The 21,094-nt window shown below is 48.9% G+C and overlaps 1 protein-coding gene across 1 annotated transcript in view; it reads right to left on the bottom strand.

The window, feature by feature from the left end:
• LOC140430124 (transmembrane channel-like protein 2-B) overlaps positions 1-21,094 on the bottom strand; it is a 187,363-nt gene that overhangs the window by 118,179 nt on the left and 48,090 nt on the right. The window contains exons 6-8 of the mRNA XM_072517637.1: positions 19,369-19,450; positions 10,581-10,687; positions 4,820-4,918 (exon numbers count right to left, since the gene is read on the bottom strand). Coding sequence (XP_072373738.1) covers positions 4,820-4,918; positions 10,581-10,687; positions 19,369-19,450 — 288 coding nt within the window. The remainder of the gene's footprint in view (positions 1-4,819; positions 4,919-10,580; positions 10,688-19,368; positions 19,451-21,094) is intronic.

Raw genomic sequence — 21,094 nt, 5'->3', positions numbered from 1 at the left:
TAACCTGGTGAAGCTGCAACACAGGACCACTTATGTGCCAAGCAGCATAAAGAGCAAGTGATAGAGCTAAGTGATTCCACAACCAATGGATCAGATCAAAGCTATGTAATCCTGCCACTTCCAGTCGTGAAAGGTGGTGGACAATTAAACAACTCACTGGAGGAGGAGGCTCCACAAATATCCCCGTCCTCAATGACAGAGAAGCCCAGCACATCAATGCACAATTTGCAACAGTCTTCAGACAGAAGTGCCAAGTGGATGATTCAGTCCCCAGCATCCCGGATGCCAGTCTTCAGCCAATTCTATTCACTCCATGCGATACCAAGATATGGGCGAAGGCATTGGATACTACAAAGACTTTGGGTCCTGACAATATACTGACAATAGTACTTGTGCTCCAGAAAGTGCTACAACCCTAGTTAGGCTGTTCCAGATGGCATCTACCCATCAATGTGGAAAATTGCCCTGGTATGTCCTGTACATAAAGAGCAGGACAAATCCACCCCAGCCAATTACTGCCCAATTAGCCTACTCTTGATCATCAGTAAAATGATAGATGAGGTTATCAACAGTGCTATCAAGTGGCACTTGCTGAGCAATAAACTGCTCACTGATGCTCAGTTTAGGTTCTGCCAGAGCCACTCTGCTCCTGCCCTCATTTCAGCTCTGGTTAGAACATGGACAAAAGAGTAGAACTTCAGAGAGTGACTGCCCTTTATGTCAAGGCAGCATTTGACCGGTTATCACATCAAGGAGCCCTTGGAAAACTGGGGCGTCATTCTCCGACCCCCCGCCGGGTCGGAGAATGGCCGTTGGCCGCCGTGAATCCCGCCCCCGCCGAAGTCTCCGGTACCGGAGATTAGGCGGGGGCGGGAATCGGGCCGCGCCGGTTGGCGGGACCCCCCGTTTTATCTCCGGCCCGGATGGGCCGAAGTCCCGCCCAGAAATTGCCTGTCCCGCTGGCGTAAAACAAACCTGGTATTTACCGGCGGGACCAGGCGGCGTGGGCGGGCTCCGGGGTCCTGGGGGGGGGGGGGCGCGGGGCGATCTGACCCCGGGGGGTGCCCCCATGGTGGCCTGGCCCGCGATCGGGGCCCACCGATCCGCGGGCGGGCCTGTGCCGCGGGGGCACTCTTTCCCTTCCGCCTCCGCTACGGCCTCCACCATGGCGGAGGCGGAAGAGACTCTCCCCACTGCGTATGCGCGGGAAACTTTCAGCGGCCGCTGACGCTCCCGCGCATGCGCCAGGAAACTGTCAGCGGCCGCTGACGCTCCCGCGCATGCGCCGCATTTCCGCGCAAGCTGGCGGGGAAACAAACGCCATTTCCGCCAGCTGGCGGGGTGGAAATCCTTCCGGCGTCGGCCTAGCCCCTCAATGTTGGGGCTAGGCCGCCAAAGATGCGGAGCATTCCGCACCTTTGGGCCGGCGCGATGCCCGTCTGATTGGCGCCGTCTTTGGCGCCAGTTGGCGGACATCGCGCCGTTGGGGGAGAATTTCACCCCTGGAGTCAGTGAGAATCTGGGGGAAAGCTCTGCAGGTTGGAGTCATACTTAACGCAAAGAAAGATGGTTGTGGTTATTGGAGGCTAGTCATCTTAATTCCAGGACATCACTACAAGAGTTCCTCAGGGTAGTACCCTACGGCCAACCAAGTAGACACATGGGAACACCACCACCTGGTTGCCCCCCCATGTCACCCATGACCTTGATTTGGAAACATATTGCCATTCCTTCTCTGTCACTTGATCAAAACCCTGAAATTCCCTCCCTAACAGCACTATGAGTGTACCTACACCTCATTGACTACAGCGGTTGAAGAAGGCAGCTCACCACCACTTTCTCAACGGCAAATAGGAAAGGGCAATAAATACTGGCCTAGCCAGTGAAGACCACATCCTAAGAATGACTTTAAAAAAAAATGCAATGTCAAGATTCACGGGCGAAATTCTCCCCCAACGGCGCGATGTCCGCCGACTGGCGCCAAAAACGGCGCCAATCAGACGGGCATCGCGCCGGCCAAAAGGTGCGGAATGCTCCGCATCTTTGGCGGCCTAGCCCCAACATTGAGGGGCTAGGCCGACGCCGGAGGAATTTCCGCCCCACCAGCTGGCGGAAATGGCGTTTGTTGCCCCGCCAGCTGGCACGGAAATGTGGCGCATGCGCGGGAGCGTCAGCGGCCGCTGACAGTTTCCCGGCGCATGCGCGGGAGCGTCAGCGGCCGCTGAAAGTTTCCCGCGCATGCGCAGTGGGGAGAGTCTCTTCCGCCTCCGCCATGGTGGAGGCCGTAGCGGAGGCGGAAGGGAAAGAGTGCCCCCACGGCACAGGCCCGCCCGCGGATCGGTGGGCCCCGATCGCGGGCCAGGCCACCGTGGGGGCACCCCCCGGGGTCAGATCGCCCCGCGCCCCCCCCCAGGACCCCGGAGCCCGCCCACGCCGCCTGGTCCCGCCGGTAGATACCAGGTTTGATTTACGCCGGCAGGACAGGCAATTTCTGGGCGGGACTTCGGCCCATCCGGGCCGGAGAATTGAACGGGGGGTCCCGCCAACCGGCGCGGCCCGATTCCCGCCCCCGCCCAATCTCCGGTACCGGAGACTTCGGCGTGGGTGGGGGCGGGATTCACGGCAGCCAACGGCCATTCTCCGACCCGGCGGGGGGTCGGAGAATGACGCCCCCTATGTTTGAGGAATACAATCTATAGTTTGGGGATTGGAATTTTAAAATGTAAGATAAATGGAATCAGATGGATGCTGGTGAACAAACTTTAAAGTAAATAGTTGTTTAGTAATACATAACTTGAGTAATGCTGAAAAAAGGTATGTGCTGTTGAAGCTTTTAATTTTGCACTCATCATGTCAGATGTAAGAATGTCACATTTCAAAGGGAGAACATTTTTTACTGCATTAGAAAAATTGATTGGCAAGTCAATTCTCATTGGTTGGCTTGTTGCCATGGAAAATGCATCAGGGAACTACTGTCCCCCATGCTTTTGTTTAATTCAAAAAAGGCGCAAAGCCTAGACATGTTTTCCTTTTGCATGCAGACTTCAGGTCCCTGTACATGAATATACAGTAATGCCTAAAGTAATTGCAATTCAAAGGGTGATCTATGTTTATTTAATAAGGTCAGAGTTGGAAGTGGGAAAACACTAAACAATGGGTGAGTTTCTTGGTGGAGACGGGATGTCTACAGCTATTCAAAACAGGTTTAAATAATTTATATGATTTCCCAGTACAACGTTTTGGTTTTAGGTTAGTTGTGTGTTTTCTCACAGAAGCAGTCAATTGAAATCTGGGAGTAGCTTTGAGACAAGTGGAGAGGGAGAACCGGCCAGAAACTGTAGACATATATCCAGAGAATCCCTACAATGCAAAAGGAGGCCATTTGGCCCATCAAATCTGCACTGACCCTTCAAAAGAGCACCCTACCTAGGCTCACTCCCCGCCCTATCCTGGTAATCCCGTAACCCCACCTAACCTTTGGATACTAAAAGGCAATTAACATGGCCAATCCACCTCATCTTTACATCTTTGGATGGTGGGTTTTCAGAAACTTAGGGTGTTTTCTGATTTCGACTCACTAAACTTAAGCTAGAGTATCCACAATAAGGGTTATAACAACACAAATTAGTCATGACTCAGTTGCTAGCATTCTCAACTTTGAAATCTTCCAGTCCCACCAAAGTCAATGGCAATTTGCATGGTTCGCTCATCCTGTCAACACAGAACCTCTGGTGGGGGTTGACCTCCGTGGAACTGGAAGATCCCGCAAGTGGGGAGGACCAGAAAATTCCACCCCGTGACTTTGACACAAAAAATCTATCTTGACATTCCAGTGTGGAACCGAAGGAGTGCTGAACTGCTATAGATACCAAGGAGGATTTTCCAGCCCTGTTTTCAGTTAGTGGGAATGGTGTTGGGGCAGAGAATTGATGGAATGTCTTAAAATAGATTACATGGCAGCGGGATTTCCCCGCTTGATTGACCCAGCTCCTGCTAGTGGCATAATGGGGTTCTGGCCATGCAATAACGGGAATCCCATTATAATACGTTACCATCTCCTTCGCAGGCCTCCCTGCTGTGTCATCTCTCTGTGTTCGGAATTCACTCCCCACTAGCATGACGTCCATCAGCGGGATTTACCATAGGTTTTGGAAAATGGGGAACTGGCGAACAGAACCTGTCGGGAAAGCACAGCTAAGTACAGCCAGCAGGTGAGAGGGTCAACTCTGGGCAGAACCCTGGCAGTGCCCATTCACTGCCAGGACAGTGCCAGGTGGGATCCTTTGTTCAGGAGATTCATGGTGGGGAGGGAAAGTAAAGTTAAAGGTTATATCAGATCAGCCATGATCTCATTAAATGGCAGATAAAAACGCAATGGGCCAAATGGCCTACTTCTGCTCCCACATCTTATGGTCTTACAGCTCTCTTCAGGTGGATGTAAAAGATCCCTATACACTGTTGCTGTTCTGGGCAATCTTTATCCCTCAATCAATATCATGCAACAGATTAAATGATCATTATCACATTCCTGTTTCTGAGCTTGCTGTGCACAAAATGGCTGTGCATTTCCTACATTGCAACAGTGACTACACTTCAAAAGTATTTAATTAGCTGGAAAGTGCTTCAAGATGTCCAATCGTCCTGAAAAGCACAATATAAATGGAAGCCTTGTTTTTGTTTTTCAGAGTAATCAATATGTGGAATAAAACTCCGATGAAACAGTGGAGGAAAAAGGCTTGGAATAATTTAATAAACAATTGGATACTATAATAGTGAAACATTATTCATTAGTAGCTTGTTAGTACATCTACAGGCTCACCCCAAATTCCCAAAGTACTGAAAAATCCATAGCAGTTGGCTGTTCTTTCCTTGGCACAGTCTTCCGAGGTATGCTGCCATATTGAAGGCCCATCAACACCTGAAGTAACAAAAGTGTTATCAACATTCATTGGCAGTTTCTTTTGCTCATCTAAAATTTTGACACGACACCCTCTAGGTATGTATTGAAATTGCTGATATGCATCGTGAAAAGATGTAGCCTCAGAACTGAATCCTGTGGGACACATAACCGAATTTCAACCACTCTGAAAAATTACCCTTAATTTCTCATTTGTTTTTGCCCTTTGCACACCACCGATGCCCACTTGCACACCACCTTCATCATCTCGAGTAATTTTGAATGTGGCCTTGAGCCAAAAGATTTCTCCTAAATTCTATGTATTCTGCAACCACTATAAATTCCCTTCTATCATATCTGTTATCTCCCCAAATTGGGTATGCTGCTGTGCTCTTTGGGCTTTCCTCATCATTCTCTTCGTCAAATCAGATGAACGCTGGAATTCCAAAATGAAAACCCATCACCACACTAAAATTATTGGTAAAATGTTTGAATTGTCTATCAACAACTTTTAATTCCCAAGGTTTCAACAGGCTTCCTGATTGGCAATTGATTCAAAGTTTTCCTATCGAGCAAAATGATTGACCTGTGTAAGTAGTGGCCTCCACTAAGTGTTCCTGTCTCTTGGCCATCATACTTGTCCCAGTTTGAAAATGGCAGTTTCCTTCCTGGGCAGTAGAGTGGAGGGGAGGATGGAAATAAACAGAAACCAAAGGAAATCCCAATGACAATTAAACCACATGCCGTTTGTCTTCATCTACATGTGGCAAAGTGGACTTAAAAGCCTCTGACTATCTTGGGATCAACACAGGGAAATAATGCTTCCTGGGGGAAGTATTTTGACACTAAGCCTCCATCCCTGTCTTCCTTTACCATACTGTCCCACCTCTTCCACATAAATTCAAAAAGGCTTCATGAGGAAAGCCCAGGATGAAGAGGAATAACGTCAGGAGAATATGGCATAGATCCAAGATGGTATTGAATTAGGCAGAATGCAGAACTGAAGCAGGAATGTGGAAATAAATAAAATAGGGTCTCATCAAGCTTTGAAAGGAAAATTGCGAAATACTCAGACCATTCAGAGAAAGAGAGAGCAAAACAACAAAAATCAAATCAGTTGAACTGCATAATAACCAAACATAGCCTGCAATTATTTCAACCAGAGCAGCAGCAATTAGGTTTTGAAAGATAACCTCTCTGGCATTTCATGATTAATACCACAATTACTAGATAAAATATCTTATTTTTGATCATAACCAACTCTCTGGCTTACATCTAAACATTCAGACTGGTGGTTAATGGAGTCACACATTTCCTGTTTACAAACGATTAATGCACTCTGTGAGTCATTATGACTTTGTGTGTTGGTGTAAAATGAATGACAGCTAACTGACAACTCTTTTATCTCTCATGATTTTTATTTCCATTGACTTCAATTGCTCCCATTGTGTTCATTTACTTATGAAGAGTCCACTTACACAATAATCAGTAATAACAACAATTTGTATTTATAATGCGCATTTAATTTAGCCCATAACGTCCTTGGAGTTGCAACCAGCGGCAGATTGCCACTCTGTAGTGACTTACCTGCGCTTTAATTGTAAAGCAGCTGTCTTGCCCGACCTTCCTGACTCAGTCTTGGGAAGGGGCTGTACTGGACCTGGTATTGAGGAATGAGCGCAGCCAGGTGGCAGAAGTTTCAGTAGGGGAGCATTTCGGGAACAGTGACCACAATTCAGTAAGTTTCAAAGCGGTGGACAAGGATAAGAGTGGTCCTAGGGTGAATGTGCTAAATTGGGGGAAAGCTAATTATAACAATATTAGGCAGGAACTGAAGAACATAGATTGGGGACGGATGTTTGAGGGTAAATCAACATCTGACATGTGGGAGGCTTTCAAATGTCAGTTGAAAGGAATTCAGGACCGGCATGTTCCTGTGAGGAAGAAGGATAAATATGGCAAATTTCAGGAAATTTGGATAACGAGAGATATTGTAGGCCTCGTCAAAAAGAGAAAGGAGGCATTTGTCAGGGCTAGAAGGCTGGGAACAGACAAAGCCTGTGTGGAATATAAGGAAAGTAGGAAGGAACTTAAGCAAGGAGTCAGGAGGGCTAAAAGGGGTCACGAAAAGTCATTAAGGAAAATCCCAAGGGTTTTTTACAAGTACATAAAAGGCAAGAGGGTAGCCAGTTAAGGATTGTCCTGCTGACGGACAGCAGAGGGGATCTATGTGTGGAGCCAGAGGAAATGGGCGAGGTACTAAATAAATACTTTGCAGCAGTATTCACCAAAGAGAAGGAATTGGTAGATGTTGAGTCTGGAGAAGGGTGTGTAGATAGCCTGGGTCACATTGAGATCCAAAAAGACGAGGTGTTGGGCGTCTTAAAAAAGATTCAGGTGGATAAGTCCCCAGGGCCTGATGGGATCTACCCCAGAATACTGAAGGAGGTAAGAGAGGAAATTGCTGAGGCGTTGACAGAAATCTTTGGATCCTCACTGTCTTCAGCTGATGTCCCGGAGGACTGGAGAATAGCCAATGTTGTTCCTTTGTTTAAGAAGGGTAGCAAGGATAATCCAGGGAACTACAGGCCGGTGAGCCTTACGTCAGTGGTAGGGAAATTACCGGAGAGTATTCTTTGAGACAGGATCTACTCCCATTTGGAAGCAAGTGGACGTATTAGCGAGAGGCAGCACGGTTTTGTGAGGGGCATCGACAGAGTGGATAGTCAGATGCATTTTCCCAGGGTAGAGGGGTCAATTACTAGGGGGCATAGGTTTAAGGTGTGAGGGGCAAGGTTTGGAGGAGATGTACGAGGCAGGTTTTATACACAGAGGGTAGTGGGTGGCTGGAACTCGCTGCCGGAGGAGGTGGTGGAAGCAGGGATGATAGTGACATTTAAGGGGTGTCTTAACAAATACATGAATAGGATGGGAATAGAGGGATATGGACCCCGGAAGTGTAGAAGATTTTAGTTTAGACGGGGAGCATGGTCGGCACAGGCTTGGAGGGCAGTAGGGCCTGTTCCTGTGCTTTACTTTTCTTTGTTCTTTGTTCTTTTGTTCAGGCCAGGTGAAGCGCCAGGCTCTAGCGTGGAAGTGCAAAAGGAGCAGATTGAAGGAGGACGCACCCCTATTTTACCAGCTGCCATAAAGCAGATTAGTTCAAAGGTTCCATTTAAAGGGAAAAGGTAAGATTCTCGGGTCAGTGAATGGGATGTGGGGGTGGGGGTTTGGTCTTCGGCGTGGTGGATCTGGACATGGGGTGACTCCAGACAGCCGGGGGTGGGGTGTTCAGACCTCAGTGGCAGAGGAGTCGGACATCAGGTAGGGGTGCAGGCAGAGGCATGGGGCCGGGTCGGGTCGGGTCGGGCGTGGCGGCTGGGTGGGCTGCTTGGAGCAGGGTCGGGAAGGGATTGGAGGGGTACAGACAGGGTGGGGCTGGCTCAGGGGCATAGTGGGGGAGGGGGGGTAGGTCGGTGGGGGGGGTGGTCAGGTGTGGGGGGTTTGGGGGAGGTCTGGATGGGGTGGCATACGGGGGGCTGGTTTGGGGGCTTGGTCGTTGTGGGGGTGGGTGGGTCAGGTTTCGGGGTGTTGTGGATATTGTTGGATGGGGTGGTGTGGCCGGGGGCATGGGGCTGAGTTGGCTGAGGGAAGGGGGGGGTGCGATGGTCGGGCCTGTGTGGGGCCAGGTCCAGTCGGCCCCAATCCCCGGATGGTGCCGCCCCATTCAATCAACCCCTCCCTCCCACCCCTACCCTCCCAATGCACCCTCGCCCCCTTACCTCCTCCCCACTCCCCCCCAGTGCCCTCTCAGTGACCCGCGACCTGCTTAGCCTTCTGTGCTCTACCGCTGGGCCTATATGTGCCCGGCGAATGCGCATAAGAGGTGGAGGCAGCCTGCTACCTACCGCGTCCCATGGTTTTTGATGCCCCTGGCAGGCGTCCTCTGGGGGCCCTGGAGCCAGAGGGCCCCAGCTCACTTGCAAGCGGCACATGTCTCACCTTGCCACCCTGTTCTGTGTGCTGACTCCGAGACACGCCGTTGTCAGGGAGATTGGTATCGGGGGAGCTGGTGGGCGTAAACCATTCTGTAGGGTGGCTTGGAGTTGGCACCCATGTCCCCTCTACCCAGTCAGTGACCATAGGGCCCTGGAGTTCACCTCGGGATGGAGGGGCAGATGGATCGAACTACGGCTGCCCCTGCATCATCTGGCTCTGCGAGCCCTGATGATCCCCAATGTCGGCAGCACAGAGTCGACGCCCTCAGTGATGTGCCTAAATGACTGCCACATGCTCTGGAGCACCCCAACAATGCCCAACTGTGCCTGGGACAAGCTCCACAGAGCCTCAGTTATGCCCACCTGAGACTGGGGGACGTACCCCATCGACTGGGACGTGCTTTGGAGGGCCTTTGCAATGCCCACCTGAGACTGGGACATGCCCCGCAGCGCCTCATCAAGGTGTCCCCCCAGCGACTGGGGCATGCTGTCGAGGTGCTCAGACATGACCGTCACTGACTGTGCTACACCTTGGATACCACTACCCATGCTGCCAATATCATGCACCAGGCTCTCCACTGTGGTCACCACCTTAGCAGTGCCACGCATTTCCGGTGCCATCTCTTGCGCCCGTAGCCTCTGGGACTCCTCCAATCAGCTATGGACCTGCTTGAGCATCGCTGAAATCCCCCGCTGAATCTCTATGACGCTCTCTAGCGTCTGCAGCAGCTTGGGGTAAACCTGGTCCAGAGGCTCAGCATCTAACTGGGACCCAGCTGGGTCTTGGAATCCAGCAGACCTCCGACTGCTGTCTCACCTGGCTGTTCTGCCTCCACCTGATGGTATCAGCAACTGTGTGGAGCTCACCGGAATTTGCCCCAGAAGCCTGTCCATTACTGTTGCCCACCGAGGTGTGTGTCTCTGCGCTTGTAGAGGGTGGGTGACAGCTGTGCCATGAATACGGTGGTGTTCTTGGAGTTCCCCTTTGAGGTGCTCTCATGAGAGGTGGTGGGGGGACCAGCCCGGATGGGCTAGCACCGTTGGATCGAAATCCTGTGAGAGAATGGACATGGGGGTCAGTGGAAGGGATGGATCATTCTTTATGACATTAACAACTCACGTGTGACAGGTCATCTGGGTGAGGGCCAGTGGATCCTCACCTTTGCACTAAAAGCCAACCTCAACGTCGGTGACAGATCTGTCTTCTGCCACCCCGCGATCTCCAGGGCCCGTTCCTCGTAGGGGGTGAGGGCGCTGATGTCCAGCACCTCGCCGCCCATCTGGGTCCTCTCCTGTCTGTTGTGGGCCAACTTCACAGAGGGGGCATCGTGAGCCACACGTATCGTTCATCGTGTGGGTTTCGGCGGGGGGTAGATGGTGTGTATGCGGGGGGGGGTGGCGGGGAGTAGAGGGGGTTGGGAGATGAGGGGGATGGGGAGAAGGGGGTTGGGGAATCTGGTAGGGTATGGGGGTTGAGGTATGGAGAGGGGCGGCATGTGTGGCATTGCTGGACATCGGTGGGCCGGGGCATGAAACGGTGCTTGGAGGGGGCAATGCCAGGTGGGTTCTTGGGGGGAGGGAGTTCAGGGATCCGGTGCCAACCATCCATGTGGCCCGGTGGAGGTCGTTGACCCAGCCAACTGAGCTAAACCTGCTTGAAGTGTAATCAAGAACTCAAGACTTACCTCTGGAATGACAACCAAGCCAAAAGTTAAACTAAAAAGAACCAGATTCATCCCATAGAGCCACCGTAGAAAAATGAAATATGAAGCTACGGAAGAACCAAAGTGACCTGCGATAAAAGAAACATTTCTATCAACCTCATATAGTTCAAAATTTCTTTCTGAAAACATGTAGATTAAATGTGCACAATTTCACTCTCCCATTCAATTTGTTTACTGATAATTAAGTTTCTCAATGGCTGAATAACTTTAAATATTCAACGATTTGCTCTTATTTAGTATCTTTAGCCAAATAAATTGTCCCATTACACTTCACAGAAAAAGGAAAGGCGAAAGGACCATTGAGCAGGTATATCAAGATTTGAATTAGGGAGGTGACCAAAGACATGGTTAAAGCTATACGTTTTGAGGAAGTCGTTGTAGATTGACGGAGACAAAGTGAGTCAGATGGGTTTTTGAACAAGTTTCCAGAGTGCAGTGATCACTCCTAAGACAGTAAAAGAGATATAGAAAATAAATAGTTTGGAAAAACTGGAGGTTACAAGTTGGTTGAGAGTGTAAGGATGTGGACTTTGAAACAAATACACTGAGAGATAGGAATATCAGTTAAGCCATAAGTGCATTGGTGGGACTAAGTGAGGACGGAAATGTCGACGTCGAGAACTTGGCTGATAAACTGGTCATTTATTGTAGATCTTGAGGTAAGGTATAAACACTAGACACGTTGCGTTTGTGAGGGATGATTGCTGATATGAGGACTTCATTGGCAGTGGGGCTGAGCTACAGAAGAGGTAGCTAATGTTACAAAGGTGGAATTAGACACTGGGCAGAATTATGAGCCCATGTTAGCTGTCAGTGAGAACAGCGACTGAGGTGCAAAATTGGGAAATCAGGAAAGGTGATTCCCGCCAGCAGGATCTTGTTTCACAATTTTCCACACTCCTAATCGATATCATAATGAGGTTCCGCACACAAAAGGCAAGAACCACATTGTAATAAATTTGAATAAATGTTAATATTATTAATGAGCCCCCGCCACATGATTTCCCCTCACTTAAGTGTGACATCACGTCGGCGAGGTACATCACAGGTATAAAGGTGTGAATCAGTTGAGGGCATTCCCCTGGGGGTGCAAAGGTAAGTATATCCCAGGCACAGGTTGGCACTGCCCCAGGCAGAGGTTGGCGTTGCCCCCTGTCAGCCTATGGTGAGGGGCAGTGCCGGGGAGGGCCCTCTGGGAAGCCCAATATGGGTGCCGGGGGGGTAGACTGCTGAGGACATGGCAGTAATGGTGGAGCAGCCATTGAGGGGGTGAAGCCATTGAGAAGAGACTAGGCACTGAGGTGAGGGGAGCTGGAATTGATCTGGGGAGGATCTTGCAGTGACGGGGGAGCGGGCAATGGGTGGGGGGGGGGGGGAGCGGGCAGTGAAGGGGGCACCTGGCATTGAAGGGAGGCCTGTTTTTTGGTGGGGATTCTGGCAGTGAGGAGGAGATATGATATGGGGGGGGGGGGGGGGGTGTTGCTGGCGATACTGCTGCAGTGGTTTTTGGTCATGCGGGGGTGGGGGGGAAGCCCCCATTGATTGCACCATGGGGTAGGGGAAGATTCCCTGATACCTTGGTGGTCGGGTTGGGGAAGTGCTTGGGGAAGTTTTAACTCTTCTGATCAGGGCTGCCTTTAAAGATGGTGCACAATCTCTGTGGAGCTGGCCTTCCAGCCTCTACAGGCCCCGCCCCACCAGACTTGCAGCGGAAACCATGCCTAGGATTTTTTTGTCAGAGTGCCAGACAACATGGTCTGAAAATGCATGAGATACACTCGGACTTTCAGTCAGGCCTGACACCCTGACAATTAGAGTAAATTCTACCCACTCTTGTAATAGATGTATTTTAAAATCATAGAATCCCCACTGTGCAGATGGAGGCCATTCGGCCCATCGAGTGCACCGACCCTTTGAAAGACCACCCTACTCAGGAACAATCCCCCCACCCTATTCCTACAACCCCACTCTAATGGGCAATTTAGCATGGCCAATCCACCTAACCTGCACATCATTGGACCGTGGGAGGAAACTAGAGCACCCGGAGGAAACCCACGCAGACAGGGGCAGAATGTACAAACTCCACACACAGTCACCCGAGGTTGGAATCAAACCCGGGTGCCTGGCGCTGTAAGGCAGCAGTGTTAACCACTGTGCTACTTTGCCGCCCCAAATATGGGGTGAGAGGCTCAGCTCAGGATTAAGGATGACATTAAGGTTGTGCCTTTTCTGGTCTAGTTTGAATGAGAAGCAAGGAATATATTTCCAGTGAAAGAAGATTTTAGGCTTGCACAGCAGAAGGTGAATCAAGTCATAGATTATCATAGGATTTACAGTGCAGAAGGAGGCCATTCGGCCCATCGAGTCTGCACCGGCTCTTGGAAAGAGCACCCTACCCAAGGTCAACACCTCCACCCTATCCCCATAACCCAGTAACTCCACCCAAACTAAGGGCAATTTTGGACACTAAGGGCAAATTACCATGGCCAATCCACCTAACCTGCACATCTTTGGACTGTGGGAGGAAACCGGAGCACCCGGAGGAAACCCACGCAGACACGGGGAGGATGAGCAGACTCCGCACAGACAGTAACCCAAGCCAGAATCGAACCTGGGACCCTGGAGCTGTGAAGCAATTGTGCTATCCACAATGCTACCGTGCTGCCCAAGTGTTGTCTTGTTATCTCCAACCCTTGCTTATAATTCATAGATACATAGAAGATAGGAGCAGGAGGAGGCCTTTTGGTCCTTCGAGCCTGCTCCGCCATTCATCACGATCATGGCTGATCATCCAACTCAATAGCCTAATCCTGCTTTCTCCCCATCGCCTTTGATCCCATTCTCCCCAAGTGCTATATCCAGCCGCCTCTTGAATATATTCAAGGTTTTAGCAACAACTACTTCCTGTGGCAATGGATTCCACAGGCTCACCACTCTTTGTGTGAAGAAATGTATCCTTACCTCTATCTGAAATGATTTACCCTAATCCACAGGCTGTGACTCCAGGGACGGGATTCTCTGACCCCCCCTCGCCGGGTCGGAGAATCGGCGGGGGGCGGCGTGAATCCCGCCCCTGCCGGCTGCCGAATTCTCCGGTGCCGGGGATTTGGCGGGGGCAGGAATCGCGCTGCGCCGGTCGGCGGCCGCTAACAGCGGCCCCCCTAGCGATTCTCCGGCCCACGATGGCTGAGTGGCCGCCTGTTTTAGGCCGGGCCCGCCGGCGTAAATTACAACAGGTAATTACCAGCGGGACCTGGCTGCACGGGCAGCCTCCGGGGTCCTCGGGGGGGCGCGGCGGGATCTGGCCCCGTGAGGTGCCCCCACGGTGGTCTGGCCCGCGATCGGGGCCCACCGATCCGCGGGCGGGCCTGTGCCGTGAGGGGCACTCTATTCCTCCGCGTCGGCTGCTGTGGACCTCCGCGATGGCCGATGCAAAGGTGAAGCCCCCCTGCGCATGAGCTGGGATGATGCCAGCACATGCTTGCGCTCCCGCGCATGCGCCAACTTGCGTCGGCCGGCGGAGGCCCTTCGTCGCCAGTTTGTGTGGCGCCAAGCCCCTTCCACGCCGGCCGGCGTGACGCAAATCACTCTGGCGCCGGTCTAGCCCCTGAAGGTGCGGGGGATTCCGCACCTTCAGGGCGGCCCGACGCCGGAGTGGTTCACGCCACTCCTTCGCGCTGGAATTGCCCGCCCCGCCGATTCCCGCAGAATCCCGCTTCTGGTTCTGGACACACACATCATTGGTAACACCTTCCCTGCAGGTGCTGAGTGGATGATCCATCTCGGTCTCCTCCGAAGGACCCGAGAATCGCAGATGTCAGTCTTCAGCCAATAAGATTCACTCCACGTGATATCAAGAAGCGACTGAAGGCACTGGATACTGCAAAGGCTATGGGCCCTGACAGTATTCCGGAATAGTACTGAAGACTTGTTCTCCAAAACATGCCGCACCCCTAGCCAAGCTGTTCCATTACAGCTACAAAACTGACACCTAACTAGCAATGTGGAAAATTGCAGAAGTGTGTCCTGTACACAAGAAACAGAGCAAATCCTTTTTATTAAAAAGTTTTTTAGTGTACCCAATCCATTTTTTCCAATTAAGGGGCAATTTAGCATGGCCAATGCACCTACCCTGCACATCTTTGGGTTGTGGGGGCAAAACCCACGCAAACACGGAGAGAATGTGCAAACTCCACACAGGCAATGACCCAGAGCCGGGATCGAACCTGGGACCTCGGCGCGTGAGACAGAGGAGCTAACCACTGCTCCACTCTGCTGCCCTGAAACAGGGCAAATCCAACCCAGCCAATTACCGTTCTATCAATCTACTCTCCATCATCAGCAAAGTCAAAGAAAGTTTCATCAACAGTGCTATCTAGCAGCACTTACTCAGCAATACCCTGCTCACAGACACTCAGTTTGAGTCCCACCAGGGTCACTCGGCTCCTGGCCTCATTACCAGCCTTGGGTCAAACATGGACAAAAGAGCTGAATGCCAGGGGCAAGGTGATAGTGGCTGCCCTTAACATCAAGACAGCATTTGACCAAGTATGGCATCAAGGATCCCTAGCTAAACTGCAATCAATGGGAATCAGGGGGAAAACTCTCTGCTGGTTCACGGATGACATCAAGGTTGGTGAAGTGGCAGATGATAGTGTTCAGAATTGTCAGGACATAGATAGGTTGGAGACTTGAGCAAAGAAATGGCAAATGGTGTTTAATCCGGATAAATGTGAGGTAATGCATTTTGGTAGGTCTAACACGGAGGGGATATATACCCAAAATGGCAAAACTCTGAGGAATATAGAAAGTCAGAGAGATCTGGGCATGCAGGTCCACAGATCTTTGAAGTTGGCAACAAAAGTGGACAAGGTAGTCAAGAAAGAATACAGAATACTTGCCTCCATTGGACGGGGCATCGAGTATAAAAACTGGCAAGTCATGCTACAGTTGTATAGAACCTTTGTAAGGCCGCACTTGGAATATTGCGCACAATTCTGGTCGCCACACTACCAGAAGGATGTGGAGGCTTTGGAGAGGGTGCAGAGGAGGTTACTAGGATATTGCCTGGTCTGGAGGATGTTAGCGGTGTGGAGAGGCTGAATAGACTCGGACAGTTTTCATTATTAGGGCCAGGGGCAGCACGGTAGCCTTGTGGATAGCACAATTGCTTCACAGCTCCAGGGTCCCAGGTTTGATTCCAGCTTGGGTCACTGTCTGTGCGGAGTCTGCACATCCTCCCCGTGTGTGCGTGGGTTTCCTCCGGGTGCTCCGGTTTCCTCCCACAGTCCAAAGATGTGCAGGTTAGGTGGATTGGCCATGATAAATTGTCCTTAGTGTCCAAAATTGCCCTTAGTGTTGGGTGGGGTTACTGGGTTATGGGGATAGGGTGGCGGTGTTGACCTTGCGTAGGGTGCTCTTTCCAAGAGCCGGTGCAGACTCGATGGGCCGCATAGCCTCCCTCTGCACTGTAAATTCTATGATAATCTATGACTTGAAGAGACTTCGCGGGGTGACCTAATAGAAGTCTACAAGATTATGAGGGGCATTCTTTCCCAGGGTGGAGAGTCAGTCACCAGGGGGCATAGGTTTAAGCCCGTGGGCAAAGTTTAGAGGCGATGTTCGAGGCAGGTTTTTTATGCAGAGGGTAGTGAGTGCCTGGAATGCATTGCCAGTGGAGGTTGTGGAAGCAGATACATTAACGGTTTTCAAAAGGCATCTTGACAAACAAATGGATTGAGAAAATGCTGGAAAATCTCAGCAAGTCTGGCAGCATCTGTAGGGAGAGAAAAGAGCTAACGTTTCGAGTCCGATGACTCTTTGTCAAAGCTAACAGACAGAGAAAGTGGGAAATATTTATACTGTGGAGTGAGAATGAAAGATGAGTCATAGCCATGGACGAACCCGAGGAGGAGAATTGTAAATAGTTCAATAAACGTGTTGAAGTTATCTCCACGTCTGAACCTTCCTTTGTCAGAGTGCACATCAAGGAAGCCGCTTATGCTACACCAAGAGCATAACAAATGAGATGTTGGTTGGAATATCAAGCTCCAAAATGGTAGCGCTGCCATCAAATCTTGCTGATTAATGGCAGAATCAGCTGACTCTTTGAATCCTATGTGCTAATGCCTTCATCAAAATGGTGTCCAGCGTGGCCAGCTACAGAAGTGTATGTGCACTGTGGGCACCATTTTGGAGGCAAACGGCACCAAAATAAATGGACACTATATTTAAAAAGCCAGATTTCACAGAGCAGAACTTTCAGTAATATATTCACTGCAGGATTTTTAAAGCACTGTACTTTTAATTACCAAAGTAGCACATTTGCGTTTTATCACCAGAAAATAAATTAGAATCCATTTCACACTGTTGGAATGTGAAGGGAAGGATCTGCAAAGCTTAGAACCTAGGAAACTGAGGACAGAGTCACCAATGGCAGAGCAATGAAAACTGGGGATGCACATGAGAAGAGCAGAGATCTCACTGGGTTGTAGGTCTGGAGGAGATTAGAAATAGAGAGCGGTGAAGCCATACGGCAATTTGAAAACATAGATGAAAATTTCAGGATTGAGAAATTACCAATTTCGGTCAGAAAGGGGAATGATGGGGGAACAAAAATACTTGAATTAAGTAAGAAAGAACTTACAATATTGATTGTTCCATAATTTACAGGTGTCAATTATTTTATATCCTGCAGTGTATATGTTAATGAAAGTTCTGTGCTGTGATATTTAGCTCCATGGTGACAGTTACTTCGGTGCCTTTTGCTTCCAATATCATCCCAACAGTGCACACACTTCTATAACTGTATTGAATGCCACTTTGGTGAAGGCATTAATACAGATATAGGGAGCATTTAACATAAGAATGCACAGTAGTCGGATTCTGCCATTATTTGGCATAATTTGATGTGTGATGAATGTAGAAATTGTTATATATCATATTTTATATTGTTGCAGTAATATTATTAAAGAACCTAGGTTAAGGTATCCAGACTATGAGTCTGCTACAGCTGTAATTAAGAATTCATAAATGGTGATGTCATGATTGATTCTAACCATTTACTTGTTTACAGAGAGGACTAATGGGATATTGTTATGATTTCTGGAGATGTCCTGAAGAGTAGATATATTTATGAAGAATTGTATTTAGTCCTATCTAAGCGGGCCATGTGACATTTTAGTGGGATACAGGTGCTGTAATTAATGGGAGAAGCCAGGTCTGTCTGTAGTTTTGCAGTTTGCCATAGATTTGAGTCTGTCAAGACATAAAGATTTTCATTTGAACAGCAGTTTTTCCCATGCTGCTAGGTTGAGCAGATGTGTACTGGTTCTGTTCCTGAAAGGGTCTTTCTCTCCAAAGGTTTATACACAACTTAACAAGTGATCTGTTTGTTAACTTTATTTATAAGTAGCATATTTGAACTGTATCAGGTTGCTTAATTGCATTTTGTAGTAGGTATATATAGTAAGTTTAAGTTTCTTCATGTGTCTCAGAACCGTTTAGTTCATAATTGTAAAGTTGGACAGGATTCTTTGGTCTCCCAGAGCATCTTTCTTGGTGGTGTACCATTTGCAGGCAGCAGGTCACTCTCTTCCTGCCACTTGTCAATGGGATTTCCTATTGAAGCCACCCCACGCCATCAGGAAACCCATGGGCACAAGTGAGCTGACAGTGGGAGAAGAGAATTCCGGTGCTATTTTCTTTGATGTTTATGTGCTAGAATCTGTATTTAAATTAAAGTTTGTTTTAACATAAAATATATCTATTGGTCAGAGTCATCACTCCTAGGTATCTTTCCTCACAGTTTTACAAATTTTATAAATCGTTTGGCGTTCTCGTTCGGTATCCTAACAAATGTTGGGCTCTGGTCTGTTATCCTAACAGGTGGCATCACTGGAGCTTGACATTCTAGTTAAAACCCTCTCTTAGACCAGGATTTTCCATCCACATTGTGGCAGGATCTGCTGCAGGAGATTCAGCGTCGCAGCCAAAGGTTCATTGACTTTCTGCGGACCGGATGACCCCAGTGTCAGGCAGGGCTGGAAAATTACCCCCTTAACCTCGTACAGCAGGAAGGGCCAATAGCACATGTACTATTTCAAGGAATTATCAGCTACATTCCTGTCAGGGGTTGATTAATTTCCGCTGGCTCTTGCTACACTTGTAGATTCGCTTGTTAGTTCCCAGCTTTGTTTAAAGTTGTTGAAGTCTGCAGTGAGTGGTGTGACATATTTTGTGGAATTTTGGCCTGAATTCAAGGATTATTGCTCTCAGACATGGGTCCAGTAGTTTATATCCTCGCTGGACCACAGCTTGACAGGGAAAATGAGCAGAGGTGAAACAGAGCAGGAGGAGCTGGTAGAACAGGGAAATGGAGGAGGGTGAGAGGGTCCTCAGCAAGAGGTTCCATCAACCCACTCAGGTGGTAGTTCTTTGACCTGAACCTCAGCAAGGATCAATGGGTTAGCTACCTCCTCATCATCAAGGATGTCCTCACTGAGACTGCAGCCACAGAGCAGGGTGAGGAAGGATTTGTCAGTGTTGTAAAGGTGCACGCACTTATGAACTTTTATGTGTCAGACTCCTTTCAGTCAGCAGCAGGCAATATGTCCAACTGTTGTGAAAATCTGCTTCATATTCCGTATTTTAAGGACGTAACGTTTTGTTTCAGGATTATAACTTTTAGGTTGGAGGTTACACAGCTGAATTTTGATTCCAATATATTCATTTATTGACACATACTTACTCTCAATTTCCTTTATTTTCATCTCCCAAGGTATGCAGGAAGTCTTAAAATTTTCAAAGTCCCTTTTAAATTTTATCCATTTCTGAAATATTAAAGAAAGATGCAAATGATGGCTGGCCTTTCATAGTCTTAAGTTTAAATAGATGCACTTTAAGAATTAAAATATCCCTGAGCAGATGTTATTTTAGGCCTTCCTCCTCTCTTCAAAGAACTAAGGGTTTTGTTTTCTATTTCATGCAAAGAGGCAGAAACCTTTAAGAAAATTAAACATCAGTAAAATTAAAAATATAAGAACATAGAACATAGAAAAATACAGCACAGAACAGGCCTTTCAGCCCTTGATGTTGTGCCAAGCTTTTGTCCTAGATTAAGAACAAATTAATCTACACCCCATCATTCTACCGTAATCCATGTACCTATCCAATAGCCGCTTGAAGATCCCTAATGTTTGCGACTCAACTACTTCCACATGCAGTGCATTCCATGCCCCCATTCCTCTCTGGGTAAAGAACCAAACTCTGACATCCCCCCATATCTTCCACCATTCACCTTAAATTTATGTCCCCTTGTAATGGTTTGTTCAGCCCGGGGAAAAAGTCTCTGACTGTCTACTCTATCTATTCCTCTGATCATCTTATAAACCTCCATCAAGTCGTCCCTCAGCCTTCTCCGTTCCAATGAGAAAAGAATTAGCACCCTCAACCTTGCCTCATAAGACCTACTCTCCATTCCTGGCAACATCCTGGCAAATCTCCTTTGCACCTTTTCCAAAGCTTCCACATCCTTCCTAAAATGAGGCGACCAGAACTGTACACAGTACTCCAAATGTGGCCTTACCAAGGTTTTGTACAGCTGCATCATCACCTCATGGCTCTGAAATTCAATCCCTCTGCTAATGAACGCTAGCACACTATAGTCCTTCTTCACAGCTCTATCCACTTGAGTGGCAACTTTCAAGGATCTATGAACATAGACCCCAAGATCTCTCTGCTCCTCCACATTGCCAAGAAACCTACCGTTAACCCTGTATTCCGCATTCATATTTGTCCTTCCAAAATGAACAACCTCACACTTTTCAGGGTTAAACTCCATCTGCCACTTCTCAGCCCAGCTCTGCATTCTATCTCTGTCACTTTGCAGCCGACAACAGCCCTCCTCACTATCCACAACTCCACCAATCTTCATATCGTCTGCAAATTTACTGACCCACCATTCAACTTCCTCATCCAAGACATTAATGAAAATCACAAACAGCAGAGGACCCAGAACTGATCCGTGCGTTACGCCACTGGTAACTGGGATCCAGGCTGAATATTTGCCATCTACCACCACTCTCTGACTTCTATCGGTCAGCCAGTTCGTTATCCAACTGGCCAAATTTCCCATTATCCCATGCCTCCTTACTTTCTGCATAAGCCTACCATGGGAACCTTATCAAATGCCTTACTAAAATCCATATACACTACATCCACTGCTTTACCATCATCCATATGCTTGGTCACTTCCTCAAAGAAATCAATAAGACTTGTGAGGCAAGACCTACCCCTCACAAATCTGTGCTGACTATCCCTAATCAAGCAGTGTCTTTCCAGATGCTCAGAAATCCTCCGCTCTCGCGCCGATTGGGAGAATCACCTGGCGCACCATTTTTCCACGCGACGCCGGTCCGACGCCCTCCCGCGATTCACCCAAGCGGCGAGAACGGCCCCGTCGTGTTCTGCGCGGC

Source organism: Scyliorhinus torazame, chromosome 9, assembly GCF_047496885.1.
Source record: "Scyliorhinus torazame isolate Kashiwa2021f chromosome 9, sScyTor2.1, whole genome shotgun sequence".
Taxonomy (NCBI): Eukaryota; Metazoa; Chordata; class Chondrichthyes; order Carcharhiniformes; family Scyliorhinidae; genus Scyliorhinus; species Scyliorhinus torazame.
Note: the sequence above shows the minus strand (reverse complement) of the source record. Positions and strands in the feature narration are given on the sequence as shown.